General features: G+C 53.7%; 1 protein-coding gene across 2 annotated transcripts in view; it reads right to left on the bottom strand.

Moving 5' to 3' along the window:
• The window catches only part of CLPB (ClpB family mitochondrial disaggregase), a 195,046-nt gene that overhangs the window by 82,130 nt on the left and 87,976 nt on the right, over nt 1-24,940 (bottom strand). For both annotated transcript variants that reach the window (XM_075592798.1, XM_075592797.1), the window contains exon 6: nt 19,867-19,964. In XM_075592798.1, coding sequence (XP_075448913.1) covers nt 19,867-19,964 — 98 coding nt within the window. The remainder of the gene's footprint in view (nt 1-19,866; nt 19,965-24,940) is intronic.

Raw genomic sequence — 24,940 nt, 5'->3', positions numbered from 1 at the left:
AAGGATTTAAGGACACAGAACATCTAAATACGAGATGTATTATTAAGCGACATTTGTAAGAAATCCAATTTAGCAATAACTATATTGTAATGAATGAATCTGTCATCAAAGGCAGAATGTCATAAGTATACAGTACAATTGTCTGATCAATTCTTATATATATATATATTACATCTATTACATCTGATTGTATGTTTAGTTATTGTACATTGGAGAGTTATATTACGGTTGCAGCTGTCCTAAAAGGCCAGAATAGACAGAGAGGTCAGAAGATGGTATTACATTGCTTGAATTGCCCTGTTTAGGTTTTAGCTGAAGCAACCGAAGAGACCATGACAGTTAGGTTGGATTGATAAGGAGATCTGAGATTATTCCAGTATTCTATCTATAGAATACGTGTGCTGTTCCTTATGAGATCATATCAGTTTGAAGCTGCGGGACCTAATTTGGAATAGAAATATATATTAAGAGAGCTGATTAAAGGAATATTATCTGGATAAATATGCCGCAGTGAAGGCTGAGAGACAAGGCGAGAGGCGGGAGGAAGAAGAAGCACATCTTGATACCACCATGATGTGAGGACATACTGTAGGATTTCACCATGATGTGAGGACATACTGTAGGATTTCACCATGATGTGAGGACATACTGTAGAATTTCACCATGGTGTGAGGACATACTGTAGGATTTCACCATGATGTGAGGACATACTGTAGGATGTCACCATGATGTGAGGACATACTGTAGAATTTTACCATGATGTGGGGACATACTGTAGGATGTCACCATGATGTGAGGACATACTGTAGGATGTCACCATGATGTGAGGACATACTGAAGGATTTCACCATGATGTGAGGACATACTGTAGGATGTCACCATGATGTGAGGACATACTGTAGGATGTCACCATGATGTGAGGACATACTATATGATTTCACCATGATGTGAGGAAATACTGAAGGATTTAACCATGATGTGAGGACATACTGAAGGATTTCACCATGATGTGAGGACATACTGAAGGATTTAACCATGATGTGAGGACAAACTGAAGGATTTCACCATGATGTGAGGACATGCTGAAGGATTTCACCATGATGTGAGGACATACTGTAGGATGTCACCATGATGTGAGGACATGCTGAAGGATTTCACCATGATGTGAGGACATACTGAAGGATTTCACCATGATGTGAGGACATACTGTAGGATGTCACCATGATGTGAGGACATACTGAAGGATTTCACCATGATGTGAGGACATACTGTAGGATGTCACCATGATGTGAGGACATACTGTAGGATGTCACCATGATGTGAGGACACACTGTAGGATGTCACCATGATGTGAGGACACACTGTAGGATGTCACCATGATGTGAGGACATACTGTAGGATTTCACCATGATGTGAGGACATACTGTAGGATGTCACCATGATGTGAGGACATACTGTAGGATTTCACCACGATGTGAGGACATACTGAAGGATTTTACCATGATGTGAGGACATACTGAAGGATGTCACCATGATGTGAGGACATACTGTAGGATTTCACCATGATGTGAGGACATACTGTAGGATGTCACCATGATGTGAGGACATACTGAAGGATGTCACCATGATGTGAGGACATACTGTAGGATTTCACCATGATGTGAGGACATACTGAAGGATTTCACCATGATGTGAGGACATACTGAAGGATTTCACCATGAAGAAAGAGACGGGTTAAAACCAAGATGGAGGAAACAGAAGTTTTATCATGACATTAAGATCCATTCAGAAACAGAAAGAAAGCTGTGCAACCATTTTTAAGAATCCATCATTTATTTGGAACGTTAACTGCCATTTTGTACTATTTTTATGTAAGTAATTATCTTCAAAATAAACATTTTGTTTTTATGTGATGAACCAGAATTACCGAGGTCTGTTATGCTGGAGTAATTATGAAAAAGACGTAAAAGAGAGATTTAACAACATTCAAATGTTGGCTCACTTAAGGGACTGCAGCGTCATTGTGGCTCTTATAGCGTCTGGGATATATGCATTGGCTGAAGTACCATCAGAAAGTAGTGGTACTGTGTCTGTATTCTGTACTGATGCAGTCCCCTCTGCTTATTTATTATTGTCTTTACAGAGTATTTTGCCGTGCTAGATACTGATGCGTCTGTTCCCACCTCTCCAGTGTTCCCCCTGCTCACCGATTTTTAAATTGTTTGTGAATTGCCTTTTTTTTACTCCCAAAATATGAGACCAACACCAACATGGGGCTGCCAGGTGTCCAGTATTGAACCGGGCTGTCCTGTATTTGGACACTCTGTCCAGTAAAAAAATAGAGATAATACTGTATGTGTCCAGTATTACCTCTCTGGACATGTATTACCTCTCTGGACATGTATGTGTATACCAGTATTACCTCTCTGGACATGTATGTGTATACCAGTATTACCTCTCTGGACATGTATGTGTATACCAGTATTACCTCTCTGGACATGTATGTGTATACCAGTATTACCTCTCTGGACATGTATGTGTATACCAGTATTACCTCTCTGGACATGTATGTGTATGCCGGTCATAACGCTCTGGACATGTATGTGTATACCAGTTTTAACTCTCTGGATTTAGTGACCTGATCGGCTTGGGGGGCCACAGCACTGTTGCTAGGGGGCTGAGTAGCTTCCTCCATCCTGATTGGCTGCATTACCCAGCATCAGTAGGTGTCAGGAGCCTGGGGGCCAAGGAGAGGAGGAAGCAGCATGGAGCAGAGAGAGGTGTGTCTGTGTCTCGAGCACGTCGCACCTTTCACCATTGTTTCCAGTATTGTTGGAGAAGCCCCCTGGCAACCCTCGCCATGGATGCTCAGGCCCGCCCTCTCTGTGATCTCTACGCACTTCAAAAAGCTCCATACAGAAAGTTCCGGATTAAAAAGCTTCTCCAATAAGGCTGGTGGACGTCTGCGTGGAAAAACGTTCCCTGGGGATCAATTGAGCCAGAAAAACTAGCAGAGGGTTGTCATAGGAACCAGTGACGGCAGGCTTTGGGCCTTCATATACCAAAAATGAAAAGAAGTTAAAAACGACTAGAAAAAAAAAAAAGTTAAATACGTCTGATACGAAATAAAAAAAGAAACCTGCCTGAAAGCGCAGCACACACAGCACGCGCAGCACACGCAGCTCAGCTGAAGGGACTGCACCTTAAAATAGACAGAGGTCTCCGGCCACCATTTTACAAGGTCTGTGCAATGTTATGAGAAGATAAGGAGCGAGGCCCTTTTTAAACAGCAATACTGCACCCACCCTCCTTTTTTTCCTTTCTTATTTTATGTATAAGCATGCGACAATGTGGAATTCTTGACTAAGCTGGCAAGCATTTGGTGCTCCGGTTATAAATCTGTCAACATCCCGATTGTGTGCCTAACATAATGGCCGCCTTTCAGTTTCAATCAGTCCGTGTAACTCGGCAGCTTCAATGTATTCTTATATTACTAAAGGTATCATTATCTATTACAATTTGCAGCTGAAACTGCAACAAACAGCAATTGTAACAAACAGGAAAGTGTTGCAAAGATCTTGCACTGCTGGGGAGGTGGGCTAAACCTGCTATAGAAACCACAGGATGCTTAAAAAAAAAACACCTAATTAAAAATGGCATTACGAGTTGAATAAAATAAAAAAAAAGTCACTATTATCCAACACTACAGAACTGATTTAAAAAGCAAACAAAAAAAACCCCATATAAGATTTCACATGTTTTGCTGCGGTAATGCAGACCCCCTTTGTGAAAGTGTGTAACTAATAATAGCCAGTCCCGGCCACTTTGCACCGTCCCACTCCCATCACTGGACGTATAGGGAGGTATACTGGTGTCGTGGTTGCTGCTGTGAACTCTGGGAAATATATACAGAGAGCCGGAGGGGAATAACCAGAAACACTTGATTCTACTGGGCAGGGGGCTGCCTGCTGGGAGCTGCTGGGAAGTTATTGCTCCATATGAGATGTCAGGGCAGTTGGGAGCGCTCAGGCACTGACGGATAGCAGAGCTTGAAATTGGATTGCTTGCTGGTTTTTTTATTTTATTTTGTGTGGCAACCTGTGTCAGGGTCACTTCTACAACAGGGAAACTCGCTGACAGACGGAAACCGTGCTACCGGGCGTAGGGGGAAGGAGGCCATCAGAACCGGCGGCTAACAAACTGGGGTCCGTGCATCAGCGGCAAAATTAGTGGCTGGACTCGCCGGCGTTATTTTCCTGCTGGGGTTTTCGTGAGAAGAGGAACCTCGGGAATAAAGAAGACGCCGGTTATTGAGCAGGGAGGGGCCCGCCGTGTAACAACCGGCGCGGAGGGTTTAAAGACGAGAATAGGATGCCTACGGATATATATCCAACTTTAATGGAGTGTGCCGTGTAACTGCTCCCTGACGCCACCTAAATCCCACGCAGACACAAATATCCCAAAACTGGAAAGTGCCTCCATTCTTCCACGCATGATAAAAAAATGTTTGTCTTTGGTGCCTCCTTAATGTGCTCTGGAGCCACCTTCCCCGTGCTGGGAAAGAGTTCAGCTCTGTTCTAATGAATGGTAATAAACTGTTCTTCAGCAAAGTAACATAGAACAACTTTGTCCTGCTACTCTGCCCGTTTCCTATGGGCTGTAACACCTCAGACCCCATTAAATCCTTTGCTTCCTTTCCTATATAGGGTAGCTTTATGTGTACCCCAAACATGTTTGAACTCCCTTACTGTATTACCCCCAACCCCCTCTGCTGGGAGGCTAATCCACCACCCTTTCCGTGAAGCAGTACGACCTCACATTTACCCTTACCCTGCCACCCTCCCGCTTCAGCGCATTACCCCTTGTTCTGGTACACCTCTTCCTCGCAGTCAGGTGTTCAGCTTCCTGAATAAAGACATATCCTGGCTTGGATCTAGTATTGTGTCTGTCTTGTTTCCCAAGAACCTGCCAAAAAGCACCCGGCGGTCTGGTTTTCACACTCTAGAGGCAGCGCTATGGGAACTCAGGCTGGCATCTCCGCAGTCTGTAAAGGCCCCCGAACCTGAGCAAATGTTACCATTCAATGGGCTGTCGTGGATGGGGGACTTCGCTGGAATGTAAACCGGCTGCTCATTGCTGGAACAGGTAAATGAGTTGTGGGATGGTGTGCCAAAGCCTTAATCTCCCTCTCTTGTAATACTAACCGCGGCTTTACAGTGTTCTCAGACCTCAGATATTTGGCAGCGTGTGCTGGCCCAGTGCGAGGTGCTGGCCCACTGTATCATACTCCCTGCATTGGATCTGCGGTATGGAGCGGTTCCAGGCAGCCATTACAATGCCTCTTTACAAGCCTGGTTTCCAACCATTTAAGGAATCAGGAACTCTTTCATAATAAAACTGTGATTCATTGGTGAATGATGAATACTCGCCGGTTAGCAATACTCAATCAATTGCTAGTCTGAGAGCCGTAACCCACTCGGGATCCTAGCGGTTTCTCCAGGAGAAGAGACGTCCCGTGAGCAGTGTATAGGCTCGGCAAGAACGGACCAGAGCAGGATCTGTCTCAGTATACTGTAGGGCTTATTCTGCCTCTCACAAGCAGGGAAACCGTGGGATGGAAAGAAACCAGTACAAAGAAATATATGAAAGCAATAAGACGTATACACTATTCATTACTATGTGATTCTCATCATATTAGTCATGCATTTGGGCAACACCTGCTCATCAATATTATACTTGTTTCTGTTAGTTATTGTAACGTTACGGCCTATCTTGTCCTGGGGTTTACTGCTCCCCTCCGCATTTCATTGTTCTAATGATATACATTGTTATCAGCTAAAGGGACCCCACTAAAGTGAAAACCTAAGGCGTGTTAAAGCTAGAACAATAGCAGCATAGATCTACTCATATGGGCCAATGTTAACCCTCGCCTACAACTGGTACCTGAACGCGGTGAAACCTCACCCTCTCTCACCCTCTCCCTGTATGGATTTTTCATGTAAACCAACAGTGTTCTAGATCAAACTTCTGGTGCTGCGCCCCCTGCCTGCTCTCCCCAGGGTTGCGCCCCCCCCCCCCTTACCTGTGTGCCGGCGTCCAATGATAGCGCGGGGTCATGTGACGTCACCCCGCGGCGGCATTTGACACCGCTTTGCCCTGGCGACGTGTCGTCCAAACCTAGCTAAATCACGGTATGCGAGCTGCAGAGGCCTCGCTCGGTCCCCCAGCATTTAATTGAAATGCCTTGGGGAAGACAGCGGGGCCTCTGTGACCGCCGCGTCCCCCCCCCCAATAATCTCACCCCCCCCCCAGTTTGCACGCCCCTGTTCTAGATCACATGGTAAATAAAAATACCACTTGTGGTGCATTTGCATGTCTCAGACAGGTCGGCGACCCTGTCTTTCCCAATCCTCGCTTAGCACAGGGGAGCGCAAACTTTTGCAGCAGCGCCCCCCTGCCTCCCCTCCGCTGGAGCTCGCGCTCCCTCCCTTACCTTGATGCGGTGACATCACGTGACCCGCAGTGTCATTTGACGCGTGCGACGTCACATCACAAGACCCAGCGGCGTAATTTGACGCCGCGTTGCCATGGACACGAGTGACGCCGGCAGAGTCAAGGTAAGTAATAGCTTTGCTGGGGCCACACGCGGAAAAAAACCCCCATGGGATCCTAGTTTTAAAGGACCTAACTTTTTTTGCAATAATTTAATCAAACAGAGGAGAAAAATTAGATTAGGATGCACATTAGGTCATATATATGTGTGTCTGTATGTTTATATACTTTGTATACACACGTACACACACGTGCACACACGCGATATAGACAAGTGGGTTTCAACCTTTCTCTCTCTCAGGGCCCCCCTAACCACAGTGCTCAGTTGCTGAGGCACCCCAACAACAGGACAGGGTCACAGGAAACACAGAACAGAGACTGTCACATGAGACAGAGTCACAGGAGTCAGGGGGGGGCAGGGAGTCACAGGAGTCAGGGGGGGCAGGGAGTCATAGGAGTCAGGGGGGGCAGGGAGTCATAGGACTCAGGGGGGGCAGGGAGTCATAGGACTCAGGGGGGGCAGGGAGTCACAGGAGTCAGCGGGGGGTGGCAGGGAGTCACAGGAGTCAGAAGTGGCAGGGAGTCACAGGAGTCAGGGGGGGGGCAGGGAGTCACAGGAGTCAGAAGTGGCAGGGAGTCACAGGAATCAGCGGGGGCAGGGAGTCACAGGAGTCAGCGGGGGCAGGGAGTCACAGGAGTCAGGGGGGGGCAGGGAGGCACAGGAGTCAGCGGGGGCAGGGAGTCACAGGAGTCAGCGGGGGCAGGGAGTCACAGGAGTCAGCGGGGGCAAGGAGTCACAGGAATCAGCGGGGGCAGGGAGTCACAGGAGTCAGCGGGGGCAGGGAGTCACAGGAGTCAGCGGGGGCAGGGAGTCACAGGAGTCAGCGGGGGCAGGGAGTCACAGGAGTCAGCGGGGGCAGGGAGTCACAGGAATCAGCGGGGGCAGGGAGACACAGGAATCAGCGGGGGCAGGGAGTCACAAGAATCAGCGGGGGCAGGGAGTCACAGGAGTCAGGGGGGGCAGGGAGTCACAGGAATCAGCGGGGGCAGGGAGACACAGGAATCAGCGGGGGCAGGGAGTCACAGGAATCAGCGGGGACAGGGAGTCACAGGAATCAGCGGGGGCAGGGAGACACAGGAATCAGCGGGGGCAGGGAGTCACAGGAGTCAGCGGGGGCAGGGAGTCACAGGAGTCAGCGGGGGCAGGGAGTCACAGGAGTCAGGGGGGGCAGGGAGTCACAGGAGTCAGCGGGGACAGAGAGTCACAGGAGTCAGCGGGGGCAGGGAGTCACAGGAGTCAGCGGGGGCAGGGAGTCACAGCAGTCAGCGGGGGCAGGGAGTCACAGGAGTCAGCGGGGGCAGGGAGTCACAGGAATCAGCGGGGGCAGGGAGTCACAGGAGTCAGCGGGGGCAGGGAGTCACAGGAGTCAGCGGGGGCAGGGAGTCACAGGAGTCAGCGGGGGCAGGGAGTCACAGGAGTCAGCGGGGGCAGGGAGTCACAGGAGTCAGCGGGGGCAGGGAGTCACAGGAGTCAGCGGGGGCAGGGAGTCACAGGAGTCAGCGGGGCAGGGAGTCACAGGAATCAGCGGGGGCAGGGAGACACAGGAGTCAGCGGGGGCAGGGAGTCACAGGAGTCACAGGAGTCAGCGGAGTCACAGGAGTCAGCGGGGGCAGGGAGTCACATGAGTCAGCGGGGGCAGGGAGTCACAGGAGTCAGCGGGGGCAGGGAGTCACAGGAGTCAGCGGGGGCAGGGAGTCACAGGAGTCAGCGGGGGCAGGGAGTCACAGGAGTCAGCGGGGGCAGGGAGTCACAGGAGTCAGCGGGGGCAGGGAGTCACAGGAGTCAGCGGGGACAGAGAGTCACAGGAGTCAGGGAGTCACAGGAGTCAGCGGGGGCAGGGAGTCACAGGAGTCAGCGGGGGCAGGGAGTCACAGGAGCAGCGGGGGCAGGGAGTCACAGGAGTCAGCGGGGGCAGGGAGTCACATGAGTCAGCGGGGGCAGGGAGTCACAGGAGTCAGCGGGGGCAGGGAGTCACAGGAGTCAGCGGGGACAGAGAGTCACAGGAGTCAGGGAGTCACAGGAGTCAGCGGGGGCAGGGAGTCACAGGGGTCAGCGGGGGCAGGGAGTCACAGGAGTCAGCGGGGGCAGGGAGTCACAGGAGTCAGCGGGGGCAGGGAGTCACAGGAGTCAGGGGGGGCATGGAGTCACAGGAGTCAGCGGGGGCAGGGAGTCACAGGAGTCAGCGGGGGCAGGGAGTCACAGGGGTCAGCGGGGGCAGGGAGTCACAGGAGTCAGCGGGGGCAGGGAGTCACAGGAGTCAGCGGGGCAGGAAGTCACAGGAATCAGCGGGGGCAGGGAGTCACAGGAGTCAGCGGGGGCAGGGAGTCACAGGAGTCAGGGGGGGGGCAGGGAGTCACAGGAGTCAGCGGGGGCAGGGAGACACAGGAATCAGCGGGGACAGGGAGTCACAGGAATCAGCGGGGGCAGGGAGTCAAAGGAGTCAGCGGGGGCAGGGAGTCACAGGAGTCAGGGGGGCAGGGAGTCACAGGAATCAGCGGGGGCAGGGAGTCACAGGAATCAGCGGGGGCAGGGAGTCACAGGAGTCAGAGGGGGCAGGGAGTCACAGGAATCAGCGGGGGCAGGGAGTCACAGGAGTCAGCGGGGACAGAGAGTCACATGAGTCAGCGGGGGCAGGGAGTCACAGGAGTCAGCGGGGGCAGGGAGTCACAGGAGTCAGCGGGGGCAGGGAGACACAGGAATCAGCGGGGGCAGGGAGTCACATGAGTCAGCGGGGGCAGGGAGTCACAGGAATCAGCGGGGGCAGGGAGTCACAGGAATCAGCGGGGGCAGGGAGTCACAGGAGTCAGCGGGGGCAGGGAGTCACAGGAGTCAGCGGGGGCAGGGAGTCACAGGAGTCAGCGGGGGCAGGGAGTCACAGGAGTCAGCGGGGGCAGGGAGTCACAGGAGTCAGCGGGGGCAGGGAGTCACAGGAGTCAGCGGGGGCAGGGAGTCACAGGAGTCAGCAGGGGCAGGGAGTCACAGGAGTCAGCGGGGGCAGGGAGTCACAGGAGTCAGCGGGGACAGAGAGTCACAGGAGTCAGGGAGTCACAGGAGTCAGCGGGGGCAGGGAGTCACAGGGGTCAGCGGGGGCAGGGAGTCACAGGGGTCAGCGGGGGCAGGGAGTCACAGGAGTCAGCGGGGGCAGGGAGTCACAGGAGTCAGCGGGGGCAGGGAGTCACAGGAGTCAGCGGGGGCAGGGAGTCACAGGAATCAGCGGGGGCAGGGAGTCACAGGAGTCAGGGGGGGCAGGGAGTCACAGGAGTCAGCGGGGGCAGGGAGTCACAGGAGTCAGCGGGGGCAGGGAGTCACAGGAGTCAGCGGGGCAGGGAGTCACAGGAATCAGCGGGGGCAGGGAGTCACAGGAGTCAGCGGAGTCACAGGAGTCAGCGGGGGCAGGGAGTCACATGAGTCAGCGGGGGCAGGGAGTCACAGGAGTCAGCGGGGGCAGGGAGTCACAGGAATCAGCGGGGGCAGGGAGTCACAGGAGTCAGCGGGGGCAGGGAGTCACAGGAGTCAGCGGGGGCAGGGAGTCACAGGAGTCAGCGGGGGCAGGGAGTCACAGGAGTCAGCGGGGGCAGGGAGTCACAGGAGTCAGCGGGGACAGAGAGTCACAGGAGTCAGGGAGTCACAGGAGTCAGCGGGGGCAGGGAGTCACAGGGGTCAGCGGGGGCAGGGAGTCACAGGGGTCAGCGGGGGCAGGGAGTCACAGGAGTCAGCGGGGGCAGGGAGTCACAGGAGTCAGCGGGGGCAGGGAGTCACAGGAGTCAGCGGGGGCAGGGAGTCACAGGAATCAGCGGGGGCAGGGAGTCACAGGAGTCAGGGGGGGCAGGGAGTCACAGGAGTCAGCGGGGGCAGGGAGTCACAGGAGTCAGCGGGGGCAGGGAGTCACAGGGGTCAGCGGGGGCAGGGAGTCACAGGAGTCAGCGGGGGCAGGGAGTCACAGGAATCAGCGGGGGCAGGGAGTCACAGGAGTCAGCGGGGGCAGGGAGTCACAGGGGTCAGCGGGGGCAGGGAGTCACAGGAATCAGCGGGGGCAGGGAGTCACAGGAGTCAGCGGGGGCAGGGAGTCACAGGAGTCAGCGGGGGCAGGGAGTCACAGGAATCAGCGGGGGCAGGGAGTCACAGGAATCAGCGGGGGCAGGGAGTCACAGGAGTCAGGGGGGGCAGGGAGTCACAGGAGTCAGGGGGGGCAGGGAGTCAAAGGAGTCAGCGGGGGCAGGGAGTCACAGGAATCAGCGGGGGCAGGGAGTCACAGGAGTCAGAGGGGGCAGGGAGACACAGGAATCAGCGGGGGCAGGGAGTCACAGGAGTCAGCGGGGGCAGGGAGTCACAGGAGTCAGCGGGGGCAGGGAGTCACAGGAGTCAGCGGGGGCAGGGAGTCACAGGAGTCAGCGGGGGCAGGGAGTCACAGGAGTCAGGGGGGGCAGGGAGTCAAAGGAGTCAGCGGGGGCAGGGAGTCACAGGAAGCAGCGGAGGCAGGGAGTCACAGGAATCAGCGGGGGCAGGGAGTCACAGCAGTCAGCGGGGGCAGGGAGACACAGGAATCAGCGGGGGCAGGGAGTCACAGGAGTCAGCGGGGGCAGGGAGACACAGGAATCAGCGGGGGCAGGGAGTCACAGGAGTCAGCGGGGGCAGGGAGTCACAGGAGTCAGCGGGGGCAGGGAGTCACAGGAGTCAGCGGGGGCAGGGAGTCACAGGAGTCAGCGGGGGCAGGGAGTCACAGGAGTCAGCGGGGGCAGGGAGTCACAGGAGTCAGCGGGGGCAGGGAGTCACAGGAGTCAGCGGAGTCACAGGAGTCAGCGGGGGCAGGGAGTCACATGAGTCAGCGGGGGCAGGGAGTCACAGGAGTCAGCGGGGGCAGGGAGTCACAGGAGTCAGCAGGGGCAGGGAGTCACAGGAGTCAGCGGGGGCAGGGAGTCACATGAGTCAGCGGGGGCAGGGAGTCACAGGAGTCAGCGGGGGCAGGGAGTCACAGGAGTCAGCGGGGGCAGGGAGTCACAGGAGTCAGCGGGGGCAGGGAGTCACAGGAGTCAGGGAGTCACAGGAGTCAGCGGGGGCAGGGAGTCACAGGGGTCAGCGGGGGCAGGGAGTCACAGGAGTCAGCGGGGGCAGGGAGTCACAGGAGTCAGCGGGGGCAGGGAGTCACAGGGGTCAGCGGGGGCAGGGAGTCACAGGAGTCAGCGGGGGCAGGGAGTCACAGGAGTCAGCGGGGGCAGGGAGTCACAGGAATCAGCGGGGGCAGGGAGTCACAGGAGTCAGAGGGGGCAGGGAGTCACAGGAATCAGCGGGGGCAGGGAGTCACAGGAGTCAGCGGGGGCAGGGAGTCACAGGAGTCAGCGGGGACAGAGAGTCACATGAGTCAGCGGGGGCAGGGAGACACAGGAATCAGCGGGGGCAGGGAGTCACAGCAGTCAGCGGGGGCAGGGAGACACAGGAATCAGCGGGGGCAGGGAGTCACAGGAGTCAGCGGGGGCAGGGAGTCACAGGAGTCAGCGGGGGCAGGGAGTCACAGGAGTCAGCGGGGGCAGGGAGTCACAGGAGTCAGCGGAGTCACAGGAGTCAGCGGGGGCAGGGAGTCACAGGAATCAGCGGGGGCAGGGAGTCACAGGAGTCAGCGGGGGCAGGGAGTCACAGGAGTCAGCGGAGTCACAGGAGTCAGCGGGGGCAGGGAGTCACATGAGTCAGCGGGGCAGGGAGTCACAGGAGTCAGCGGGGGCAGGGAGTCACAGGAGTCAGCGGGGGCAGGGAGTCACATGAGTCAGCGGGGGCAGGGAGTCACAGGAGTCAGCGGGGGCAGGGAGTCACAGGAGTCAGCGGGGGCAGGGAGTCACAGGAGTCAGCGGGGGCAGGGAGTCACAGGAGTCAGCGGGGGCAGGGAGTCACAGGAGTCAGCGGGGGCAGGGAGTCACAGGAGTCAGCGGGGGCAGGGAGTCACAGGAGTCAGCGGGGGCAGGGAGTCACAGGAGTCAGCGGGGGCAAAGAGTCACAGGAGTCAGCGGGGGCAGGGAGTCACAGGAGTCAGCGGGGACAGAGAGTCACAGGAGTCAGGGAGTCACAGGAGTCAGCGGGGGCAGGGAGTCACAGGAGTCAGCGGGGGCAGGGAGTCACAGGAGTCAGCGGGGACAGAGAGTCACAGGAGTCAGGGAGTCACAGGAGTCAGCGGGGGCAGGGAGTCACAGGGGTCAGCGGAGTCACAGGAGTCAGGGGGGGCAGGGAGTCACAGGAGTCAGCGGGGGCAGGGAGTCACAGGAGTCAGCGGGGGCAGGGAGTCACAGGGGTCAGCGGGGGCAGGGAGTCACAGGAGTCAGCGGGGGCAGGGAGTCACAGGAGTCAGCGGGGACAGGGAGTCACAGGAATCAGCGGGGGCAGGGAGTCACAGGAATCAGCGGGGGCAGGGAGTCACAGGAATCAGCGGGGGCAGGGAGACACAGGAGTCAGCGGGGGCAGGGAGTCACAGGAGTCAGCGGGGGCAGGGAGTCACAGGAGTCAGCGGGGACAGGGAGTCACAGGAATCAGCGGGGGCAGGGAGTCACAGGAGTCAGCGGGGGCAGGAAGTCACAGGAATCAGCGGGGGCAGGGAGTCACAGGAATCAGCGGGGGCAGGGAGTCACAGGAATCAGCGGGGGCAGGGAGTCACAGGAGTCAGCGGGGGCAGGGAGTCACAGGAATCAGCGGGGGCAGGGAGTCACAGGGGTCAGCGGGGGCAGGGAGTCACAGGAGTCAGCGGGGGCAGGGAGTCACAGGAGTCAGCGGGGACAGGGAGTCACAGGAATCAGCGGGGGCAGGGAGTCACAGGAATCAGCGGGGGCAGGGAGACACAGGAATCAGCGGGGGCAGGGAGTCACAGGAATCAGCGGGGGCAGGGAGACACAGGAGTCAGCGGGGGCAGGGAGTCACAGGAGTCAGCGGGGGCAGGGAGTCACAGGAGTCAGCGGGGACAGGGAGTCACAGGAATCAGCGGGGGCAGGGAGTCACAGGAGTCAGCGGGGGCAGGAAGTCACAGGAATCAGCGGGGGCAGGGAGTCACAGGAATCAGCGGGGGCAGGGAGTCACAGGAATCAGCGGGGGCAGGGAGTCACAGGAGTCAGCGGGGGCAGGGAGTCACAGGAATCAGCGGGGGCAGGGAGTCACAGGAGTCAGAGGGGGCAGGGAGTCACAGGAATCAGCGGGGGCAGGGAGTCACAGCAGTCAGCGGGGACAGAGAGTCACATGAGTCAGCGGGGGCAGGGAGTCACAGCAGTCAGCGGGGGCAGGGAGACACAGGAGTCAGCGGGGGCAGGGAGACACAGGAATCAGCGGGGGCAGGGAGTCACAGCAGTCAGCGGGGGCAGGGAGACACAGGAATCAGCGGGGGCAGGGAGTCACAGGAGTCAGCGGGGGCAGGGAGTCACAGGAGTCAGGGGGGGGGCAGGGAGTCACAGGAGTCAGCGGGGGCAGGGAGACACAGGAATCAGCGGGGGCAGGGAGTCACAGGAGTCAGCGGGGGCAGGGAGTCACAGGAGTCAGCGGGGGCAGGGAGTCACAGGAGTCAGCGGGGGCAGGGAGTCACAGGAGTCAGCGGGGGCAGGGAGTCACAGGAGTCAGCGGGGGCAGGGAGTCACAGGAGTCAGCGGGGGCAGGGAGTCACAGGAGTCAGCGGGGGCAGGGAGTCACAGGAGTCAGCGGGGGCAGGGAGTCACAGGAGTCAGCGGGGGCAGGGAGTCACAGGAGTCAGCGGGGGCAGGGAGTCACAGGAGTCAGCGGGGGCAGGGAGTCACAGGAGTCAGCGGGGGCAGGGAGTCACAGGAGTCAGAGAACAAAAACCAAAACACACCCCTCCCCCTCCCCCCTCTCACAGGCCCATGCTGCTTCCTCCTCTGCTTGGCTACACCACACAGGCTCCTGCCACGTCCTGATTGGCTGCATTACCCAGCAGCAGCCAATCAGGATACAGGAAACTGCCCAGCCCCCCAGCAACTACTCTGGGAGATGGGGGGAATCCCGCTAAACACTTTTTTAGATCCTCTCACGGAACCCCAGTGTGCCGCGGAACCCCAGTGTGCCGCGGAACCCCAGCGTGCCGCGGAACCCCAGCGTGCCGCGGAACCCCAGCGTGCCGCGGAACCCCAGCGTGCCGCGGAACCCCAGCGTGCCGCGGAACCCCAGCGTGCTAAACACAGATATAGAGAGGGGTGCACACACACACGGGGCTGCTGTGAAGTCTCTCGGACTATCCGCGTCACCGCACCTCATTGCATGAATAGCCCCCAAAGACATTCACTAGGTGCAATAGCTGCGATAACGAGCCGGCGTCCCCGATTTGCAAAGCCAGAAAACGATGCAAATAGAGAATTCTTTGCAAAACGGCCGTTACCCGGACGAGTTAGCAAAAGTGCGTATTAAATAGGACGCCGCTGCCACTCTCCGTACCATCGCGCCACCACTATCCCAGCTTAATGAATAACCCCATGAGCCTGGAGACGGCATTATCTCCTCTTCATAGGGTCACAGAGGAGGATCTGGGCTGGGACGATGAAACACAACACACACACACACACAGCAAATCTGTATCAAATATCACAAACAGGATTAACCATTACAGACAAACTGACGGCAGATAATAAGGCCGCGCTTATAGTGCCGGCGACGCTGACGTCACGCTGCGGTGGCTGGAAAAATCAAATTGAAGTGACTTCCAGCGATCGCGACCAAGCCGTCGCGCCGTCCCTACTATAAGCGCACGCGACGGCGTCAACACATTTGTTTTGACGCGACGTCGCTGTCACTATAAGCACGGCCTAAGAATCACTTGGTTCGTATCTGCCCTTTTCTCGACCTCCTGTAAAATCTCAGAGCCGGTTTGATTCCCGGCTTTCTTATAGATATAGGATCCCCTTACATCTATCCCAAACATGGTTTAATCCCCTTACTGATTTCCCATACATATTCCTATATATATATAGAGCATAGTTACCAGTCCGTGAACTAATAAAGGAGACAGCATACAGCAAGGGGTAGTCCAAAAAAAGGTGTATTCAAAACATACTGTTATATATATGGAAATATTCCTGTATGCTCATTTGCATGACTTGGACAGGTCTGCAGCGCTGCCTTTCACCCTCATCACCCAGCACACAGTGCTTCCACTGCAGCAAGGGATTCTGGGAAATCACATGCAAATGAGCACACAGTGCAACTTTTGCTTCAAATCCATTTTGACATGGATCCCTATAAGCTTATGCTTGCTGCATTGCACAGCTTTTCAGCACAGCCTGGGTTAAGATGCATAGCCAGTAAACCTACCACTGACAACTGTTTCGACCTTAATGGGTCTCATCAGTGCACTCATCATTAAATATATATATATTCTGCACACTGAATCCAATAGAGTGGTCATTTCACTTCATATTTACTTTATTTGCAGGTCAACATGGATGTGAATGGCCAACGTTTCGGGGGATTACCCCTTCGTCCGGTCAAATATCAAAACATTATGCAAGCCACATCTATGTTGCCCTGCAAATAAAGCAGATCTGAAGGGAAATGACCACTCTATTAGATTCAGTGTGCGGAGCCGGCTACCCCAGAGCCCTGATCAAGTTATTAGCAGCGGTCTCCTCCAGCCAGCAACATACTGACACATACAAGAAGGAGAGAGGGCATTATATATATATATATATATATAGTCACAATGAAGTATGTAATCAGGATATAAAAGAGGAAAGAAAGTGGATTTATATCAGTCTGAGGAGCGGATACGTGGAGCCGCGCATTAGCTGCATACCTGGCAGCGAAGGGGTTAACCGAACGAAGACCGCCGCCGTGCGCGCCCCGGAGAAACGGATGCTGCGTGTGAACAAGGTAAATACGATTGAGTTTTATTTTTTATATTCTCGCACGCCCGGGAAAAGCAAGTTATTTGATCAGGTCAAGCCCAGTGTGTGTGTGTGTAAAGGCGTTTCAGGGAGGAAGGAGAGAATTCAGCGATGGGAATGCCGCCGTCCCCCTGCTGCTGTCAGCGGAGCCATGCAAATAATATAGATGTGCTGCTCCTGCTTTAAATACTCCTGCCAATTCATTCCCAGTCTGTGATTAAACTGAGTCATAAATTCCCGGGGAGTCCCAGCAGAGAGCGGATACAGAACTGCTACCTGCCAGCGGCCGTCCCCCGGAGCCGGCTGTACATCACGCGCCCGGTGTCACCGAGCTTTATGGCTTTACAAGCAGATTCATTTCCGCGGCAGGCAGAGCTATATATCGGCTCGCGCTGCTCTTTCTGCAGACGGGCTGGTGGGGGAGCCTCGGGGACACATATGAGACTTGTGGTTAAAGTGGCAGAGCAGCCACAGATTTCTGCAGTGTGAAGGGGCAGAGAGAAATCTTTTTTCTCTGCCAGTGTGGGGATATATATATATATATATATATATATATATATATATATATATATATATATATATATATATATATATATATATATATATATATATATATATATATATATATATATATATATAACATGCAAATATAACTGTATGCTCATCTGCATGTCTTAGGCAGGTCTGCAACCCCGCCTTTCCCCATTATCACCCAGCATACAGCACTTCCACTGCAGCAAGGGATTCTGGGAAATGACATGCAAATGAGCACACAGTGTCACTTTTTGCCTCAATAACCATTTTTAACATGGTTCCCTATAGGCTTAAGCTTGCTCATGGTCACAGCTTTGAGCACAGCCAGGGTTAAGGTGCATACCCAGAAAACCACCCACAGACAGCCGTTTCGACCTTGATGGGTCTCATCAGTGTGGGGTTGATTTTACTGGGATATATATATATACAGTGTTCGACAAACCTATACATTTGCTCGCCCCGGGCGAGTGGATTTAACCCCCGGGCGAGTAAATATTGGCCCAAGCAGCACACGTTTGGTAATATATATATATATATACTGCTGGATGAAGGCCTCCCCAAGGCTCTCCCAGGTACTGCTGTCACAGTCCCTCTTCCCCATGCTGCTCCCACACGGTTTCGGATTCCATGCTCCCATCTAACTCTTGGTTGTCCTCTTCCACACATTGTATAAGTTATGGTGGGTACAAAAGTGACAAAGACCCTTCACCGTACAGCAAATAAAACAATCACTTGTGGAGACATTCACGTCTCACAGGTGTCCAACCCTGTCTCTCCCCATTATCTCTTAGCATGCAATGCTTCTACTGCAGCCAGGGATTCTGGGTAATTACATGCAAATGAGCACACAGTGTCACCTTTTTGCTTCTTACCCATTTCAACATGTTTTTTCCTGGTCAAGAGATCAAATTTCCTGGTTCAAAAACTTGTTTAAAACGCGATAAGTAGATTTAAAGCAGTTTTAACTTGTAGGAGGACAAGAGACGCCTCTGTGTGAGGTCCTGCTTTCTAGCTGTTGTTCTGCATGTAATACACCAGTGTGTGCGAGTCTGTGTGCTACACAGTGTGTGTTCTGCATGTAATAAACCTGCTGCAGTCAGTGTGTGTGTGTGTGCTACACAGTGTGTGTTCTGCATGTAATAAACCTGCTGCAGTCAGTGTGTGTGTGTGTGTTACACAGTGTGTGTTCTGCATGTAATAAAGCTGCTGCAGTCAGTGTGTGTGTGTGTGTGTGTGTGTGTGTGTGTGTGTGTGTGTGTGCTACACATTGTGTGTTCTGCATGTAATAAAGCTGCTGCAGTCAGTGTGTGTGTGTGTGTGTGTTACACAGTGTGTGTTCTGCATGTAATAAACCTGCTGCAGCCAGTGTGTGTGTGTGTGTGTGTGTGTGTGTGTGTGTGTGTGTGTTCTGCATGTAATAAACCTGCTGCAGTCAGTGTGTGTGTGTGTGTGTGTGTGTTCTGCATGTAATAAACCTGCTGCAGTCAGTGTGTGTGTGTGTGTGTGTTACACAGTGTGTGTGTGTGTGTGTGTGTGTGTGTGTGTGTGTGTTTTATACAGTGTGTGTTCTGCATGTAATAAACCTGCTGCAGTCAGTGTGTGTGTGTGTGTGTGTGTGTGTGTGTGTGTTACACAGTGTGTGTTCTGCATGTAATAACCCTGCTGCAGTCAGTGTGCGTGTGTGCGTGTGTTACACATTGTGTGTTCTGCATGTAATAAACCTGCTGCAGTTAGTGTGTGTGTGCGTGTGTTACACAGTGTGTGTTCTGCATGTAATAAACCTGCTGCAGTTAGTGTGTGTGTGTGTGTTACACAGTGTGTGTTCTGCACGTAATAAACCTGCTGCATCCAGTGTGTGTGTGTGGGTTACACATTGTGTGTTCTGCATGTAATAAACCTGTTGCAGTCAGTGTGTGTGTGTTACACATTGTGTGTTCTGCATGTAATAAACCTGCTGCAGTCAGTGTGTGTGTGTGTGTGTGTGTGTTACACATTGTGTGTTCTGCATGTAATAAACCTGCTGCAATCAGTGTGTGTGTGTGTGTTACACATTGTGTGTTCTACATGTAATAACCCTGCTGCAGTGTGTGTGTGTGTGTGTGTTACACATTGTGTGTTCTGCATGTAATAACCCTGCTGCAGTCAGTGTGTGTTCTGCATGTAATAACCCTGCCTCAGTCAGTGTGTGTTCTGCATGTAATAACCCTGCTGCAGTCAGTGTGTGTGTGTGTTATACATTGTGTGTTCTCCATGTAATAAACCTGAAGCATCCAGTGTGTGTGTGTGTGTGTTACACAGTGTGTGTTCTGCACGTAATAAACCTGCTGCTGTTAGTGTGTGTGTGTGTGTGTGTGTGTGTTCTGCATGTAATAAACCTGTTGCAGTTAGTGTGTGTGTGTGTTATACATTGTGTGTTCTGCACGTAATAAACCTGCTACATCCAGTGTGTGTGTGTGTGTTACACAGTGTGTGTTCTGCATGTAATAAACCTGCTCCATCCAGTGTGTGTGTGTGTTACACAGGGTGTGTTCTGCCTGTAATAAACCTGCTCCATCCAGTGTGTGGTGTGTGTGTAATCTGGGATATCCTGAAAACCTGACGTGTTGGAGGGGCTTGAGGACTGGAGTTGAGCCCCCCCCCCATGATTTAGGGTACCAACATAACATAACATAAGGGTTCTGATGACATCATAATGTATGGAGAGTTAGCGCGCTCAGGCTCTTTTTCCAAGTGTACGGCTAAGTAGCTTAATAAGAGCTTTGCCAGCGCAAGGCGGTAACTCCGGGCCTGTGGCATGTGTTCCTTTTCCTAAGAGGGGCTATGGCGAGCGACCTCTCCCGGCACATTCAGGCACAACCCACTGACCTTGGTCTCCCAGCCTTTCAGCAGCTTCTTGAGCTCTCCCTCTCGTGCATAGTCGACAGCGGTGTGTCCCATGTCGTTCCTCTGCAGGGGGCTGGCGCCTGGGGGAAGAGGAGAGATGCAAGGTGATGCAGACCAACCATTCAGTAGAGCAGGGGGCTGGCGAGGTGACGGGACCAGGTGATCCGACTACAAGTGACTGACACCTAGATTGTAAGCTCTTCGGGGCAGGGCCTCCCTCTGCCTTAAATTGTCATTTACCTGTCGCACTTAATCCCCATTGTTTGCTCTATATAAACACAATTATACATACACACCGGAAAAATAAAAAGGAGAATATTCTTGACATCCGCATTAAAGATGCAACATATATTTATGGGAATACCTAATGCTGCAGACAGCGCAAGATCAACAACCAAATATAATGATGTATTCTGTGTCAATGTGAATGATGTGCGGAGGGCTGTCATACATACCAAGATCACCCATATATTAACACACATGATATATTTATCAGAATGAATTGGCCAGTGTCTGACAAGCAGCATGTTAGAAACACACATGCAGCCCTGACCTGGTGACAGATGTAAGCTGCAGGAAAGACCTGCAGGTAACAAGCTTCAGGGGTCTCTGGAGCCCCACTCAAGTCATTGGGGACCACCAGTGATGTTATGTGTTATTACGTCACCAGGCCTGACGGTGACCTGTCCCACGGGTCTTCCCCATGTGGCTTGTATGGCAATTTTTTTCTCTGGGAACAGCAAAAAATGGTTTCTTCTCCACCTCAACTATTCCAGCATTGAGGCCGGGGACAGGTCTCTTCACGAGAAGGAATGATAACATTTCTTGGATCCTTCCTATGTTTTCCAGGTCAGAGATAGCTGCTAAGAAGAGATCACCAAAGTGTACATCCATTTATTGGATATATATATTTGTTTTAGCTCCTTGCAGAATATATATTTATAGATGGACAAATAATTAAAGCAGCAATGCTGCCTGGGAACTTTCTTTTACCAGAACTTGGTTGGTCCTCCGGCACCGATCCGTGGTCTCCCGACCCCCCGGGGACCCCGCACCGGTTCCAGAGAGAATTGCATTTATGTGCCATTTTTCACACGGACAAACTACAAATTATCGTGGCGTACTACCAATATGGCTGCCGTGGTCACCAATAGAAAGCTGCAACTTCATTGGGATGTTTCCATTGGCTGCCAGAGTAAACCCCGACCCTTGTGGCTATATTATTTTGTTCAATGGATCGTCGCCCCATAACTGGGGAACCACAGATAAGCTGTGGGGGACCCGACGGTCCCAGGAAGATGTAAAACATTATTTAGAGCCGGGATCGCTGCCCTAACCCTTTGAGTGCCACGGGCCCCTCCGGCACCAACGACCACGCAAACGCTGCGTCACGTTTGACAGGATGGAAGCGCTGGAGTCCTCCGCTTCCGTTTCTCTTCCTGTTAAAGATGGCGTCCTGTGCGCTGAACCCGATCTTCCCTACAAAAACGACCAATTACTTTAGGACCTAGCTACCAAGTCATAGGACCCCGGGAGCGCCAGACTCCGTGACGCAGTCGCTGCCTCTCTGGGCACTCAACCAGCAGATTGAAAAGAAGGTTTAGGAGGAAGAGCAAGAGAATTTACAATCTGAGGTCTGAAAGTCTGTCTCCAATCAGCACGGCACCCTGCATCTCTGCACCGATCCCTGCATCTCTGCACCGAACCCTGCACAGCTCCATGCATCTCTGCACCGAACCCTGCATCTCTGCACCGAACCCTGCACAGCTCCATGCATCTCTGCACCAATCCCTGCATCTCTGCACCGATCCCTGCACTAATCCCTGCATCTCTGCACCGAACCCTGCACAGCTCCATGCATCTCTGCACCGATCCCTGCATGGCTCCATGCATCTCTGCACAGCTCCATGCATCTCTGCACGGCACCCTGCCTCTCTGCACCAATCCCTGCATCTCTGCACCAATCCCTGCATCTCTGCACCGAACCCTGCACAGCTCCATGCATCTCTGCACCGATCCCTGCATGGCTCCATGCATCTCTGCACAGCTCCATGCATCTCTGCACAGCTCCCTGCATCTCTGCACAGCTCCCTGCATCTCTGCACAGCTCCCTGCATCTCTGCACCGATTCCTGCATCTCTGCACCGATTCCTGCATCTCTGCACCGATCCCTGCACGGCTCCATGCATATCTGCACAGCTCCATGCATCTCTGCACAGCTCCCTGCATCTCTGCACAGCTCCATGCATCTCTGCACAGCTCCATGCATCTCTGCACCGATTCCTGCATCTCTGCACCAATCCCTGCATCTCTGCACCGAACCCTGCACAGCTCCATGCATCTCTGTACCGAACCCTGCACAGCTCCATGCATCTCTGCACCGATCCCTGCATGGCTCCATGCATCTCTGCACCGATCCCTGCATCTCTGCACCGCTCCCTGCATCTCTGCACCGCTCCCTGCATCTCTGCACCGCTCCCTAAATCTCTGCACCGCTCCCTGCATCTCTGCACCGCTCCCTGCATCGCTCCCCATCTCCCAATTCCGAGGTTAACCTGCGTGCCAAAGATGTCACATGCTAACGGAATAAACACTGCTTTAGAGGCTGTAGCTACTGACCGAAGTGTCTTGAGAAAGGCAGTGGTCCTGCGAGGAAAAAAAACAAAATCTAAACTTCTGTATTAAAGATTAAAGCGAGGGAGAGATTTGCGTTTCTAAAAACGAATCCCCTCCTCTTTTATAAAGAAAGATGAAGGCGCGGCCCATTTTGTCGCACGACGGCCGGGTGACGTGCATGGTCCATGTGTCACGGGCACACCTCCTCCTCCTCCTCCTCCCACGGATCACCTCTGCAGCAGGCGCGCGCAGCGCCATCACGCACAAGCCTACTATATCCGAGGCCGCAGTGGAAAGGAAAAAATAGAGGTGTTCGGAGATGTAAAATAAAAACAAGTAGTCTCCCGCCATTCCTCCTGGGGCAGAGGCGGCCAACTCCTTTCCTCAACGGCCACCAGCAGGTCAGCTTCTCAGGATATCCCTGCTTCAGCACAGGTGGTGGTGTCCTCCATTGAGCCGCCTGTGCTGACGCAGGGATATCCTGAAAACCTGGCCCTTGAGGACTGGAGTTGGCCATCCTGGTTACTGGCCACTTTTAACCTCTTAGATGCTGGAGAGTCTTTCACGGCAAGTCCCTTCTCGCAGCAAAAGTGTTAAATAAGCTCCATCTACTGGGGAACGTAAAAACCCCGGCGCCGTGTGCGGCCCATAAAGAGAACAGCAAATAAAAGCCATTGATGGAGGGGCTGCGCGCTCCCTGGGACCGGCTGACAAGAGTGATAGTTTAGCAGCGGCTGTGTGCGTGTTAAGCTCTCCCAGGCTTCCCGATGATGACAGCCCAGGGGCCCAAATAGCCATTCTCTCCTCGAGAAACGGCTGCTCTTCTTTCTCTCTCCGAGATCAATCGATGCGGCGGTCCAATATTAGCTTAATCCCCCTGTTAATGGCTTTGACGACTTGACTAATTGCAGCAATAATTGATAGAACCTGACTGGTGAGGGCTGATCGATTCGGGCGCCGGGAGTAACAGGAGCAATCAAATATTACGCTTTAATAAATAACATGTCACTCCGTTTGCTAAACTGAGCGGAGGACGAGGCGGGCGGGCCGCGCTCCCAGAGGCGGCAGCTTCATAAAAACCCCGGAGTGACCTTTCTGTCCCCCTCCTGACATAAAAAAGCACTGGAGATCTGAGCCTTACAAAGAAGCAGTGGTGTCCCTACTCACATTAACTCCTTTCCGTCCAGAGGACAGAGCAATGCAGACCCCGATAGGCACAAAGCCCCAATTCCACGTAGCGACACGCAGGAGATGGACACTTCTGGAAAACGCCCAGCACAAGATGCCAGTGACCTTACGCTCCTCCTCTCACCCCTTCCTTTCCCTCCCACGTCTGCTCCCCGGTCCTCACCCCACTGCTGGAACTCACTACCTCGCCGTGGCCAACTCTCCCTTTTCTTTTGCATATTTAAAAGCCCCCTAAAAACGAATGTCTCCAGAGGCCGATCTAACACCCTCCCGATATCCTCCTTGCGATGAATAAACCGATTAGCTCACATGGGCAGCTCCGCTGGCTGATACTATACATCTCATGCGCTAACCTTGGCCTCTTGCAGACGCACTTAGCAGAACAACCAACCTACTGTCTCTATAAGTTCTCCCCACGTAGATTGTAAGCTCTTCGGGACAGGGACTTCTTTTCCTATTGTTTTATGTCTGAAGCGCTTATTCCAGCAATGTGTAATATTATGTCACGTGTATTACTGCTGTAAAGCACCATGTACCTGGATGGAGCTGTATAAATAAAGATATACATACATGGCCCATTCTCAGAACACCCACTCCCTCCACAATGATCAGCTGGTCTCCTCCTACCCATTTCCGTTTTAGATTGTAAGCTCTGTGGAGCAGTTGCCTCTTGACCTATTTCCGGCAAGACTGACTCGCCAGACTTAGGCCTCATCCACAGGGATCGCGACAGCGTGCGCGGCCCGAACAAGAGACGGCCGTAGTCCGCGTGAGCACGGCGCACAGTCAAGCGTGATGGCGTGACCGCATTTCCATGATACAAGAATCTTGTATTTTGACGCGGTGGCCGAGCGATGCCCACATCCCGGCGCCGGTTCAGCCAAGGAGGACGAACCAGCCGCGTGACGTCATGGCCGCGCCCCCGCCACGAGCAATCTGAAGTCCACAGATCGCTCGGACGAAGGGCACGTGCGCCAACATGCGCGGCAGCTGTAGGAAGCCGTGCTTACGTTTGGCGCATCTCGGCTTCCAAAAACACACTTTTCTCTGCGTTGATACACAGACGCCGAAACCATTTACACGTTTATTACATTTGGCGCAGACGCAGACAGAACAACGTTGCACCTTTCTACACGATCAGGATCACACTTTCACTTTAATTCCAGCTTTACAGGCTCTTTGAAGGATGGAACTATTGGTGAACTGGTGGGATCCTTACCATGTGGCTCACATAAAGAGAGATTCCTTGCGG

Source organism: Ascaphus truei, chromosome 3 (assembly GCF_040206685.1).
Source record: "Ascaphus truei isolate aAscTru1 chromosome 3, aAscTru1.hap1, whole genome shotgun sequence".
In the NCBI taxonomy this organism is placed as follows: domain Eukaryota; kingdom Metazoa; phylum Chordata; class Amphibia; order Anura; family Ascaphidae; genus Ascaphus; species Ascaphus truei.
Note: the sequence above shows the minus strand (reverse complement) of the source record. Positions and strands in the feature narration are given on the sequence as shown.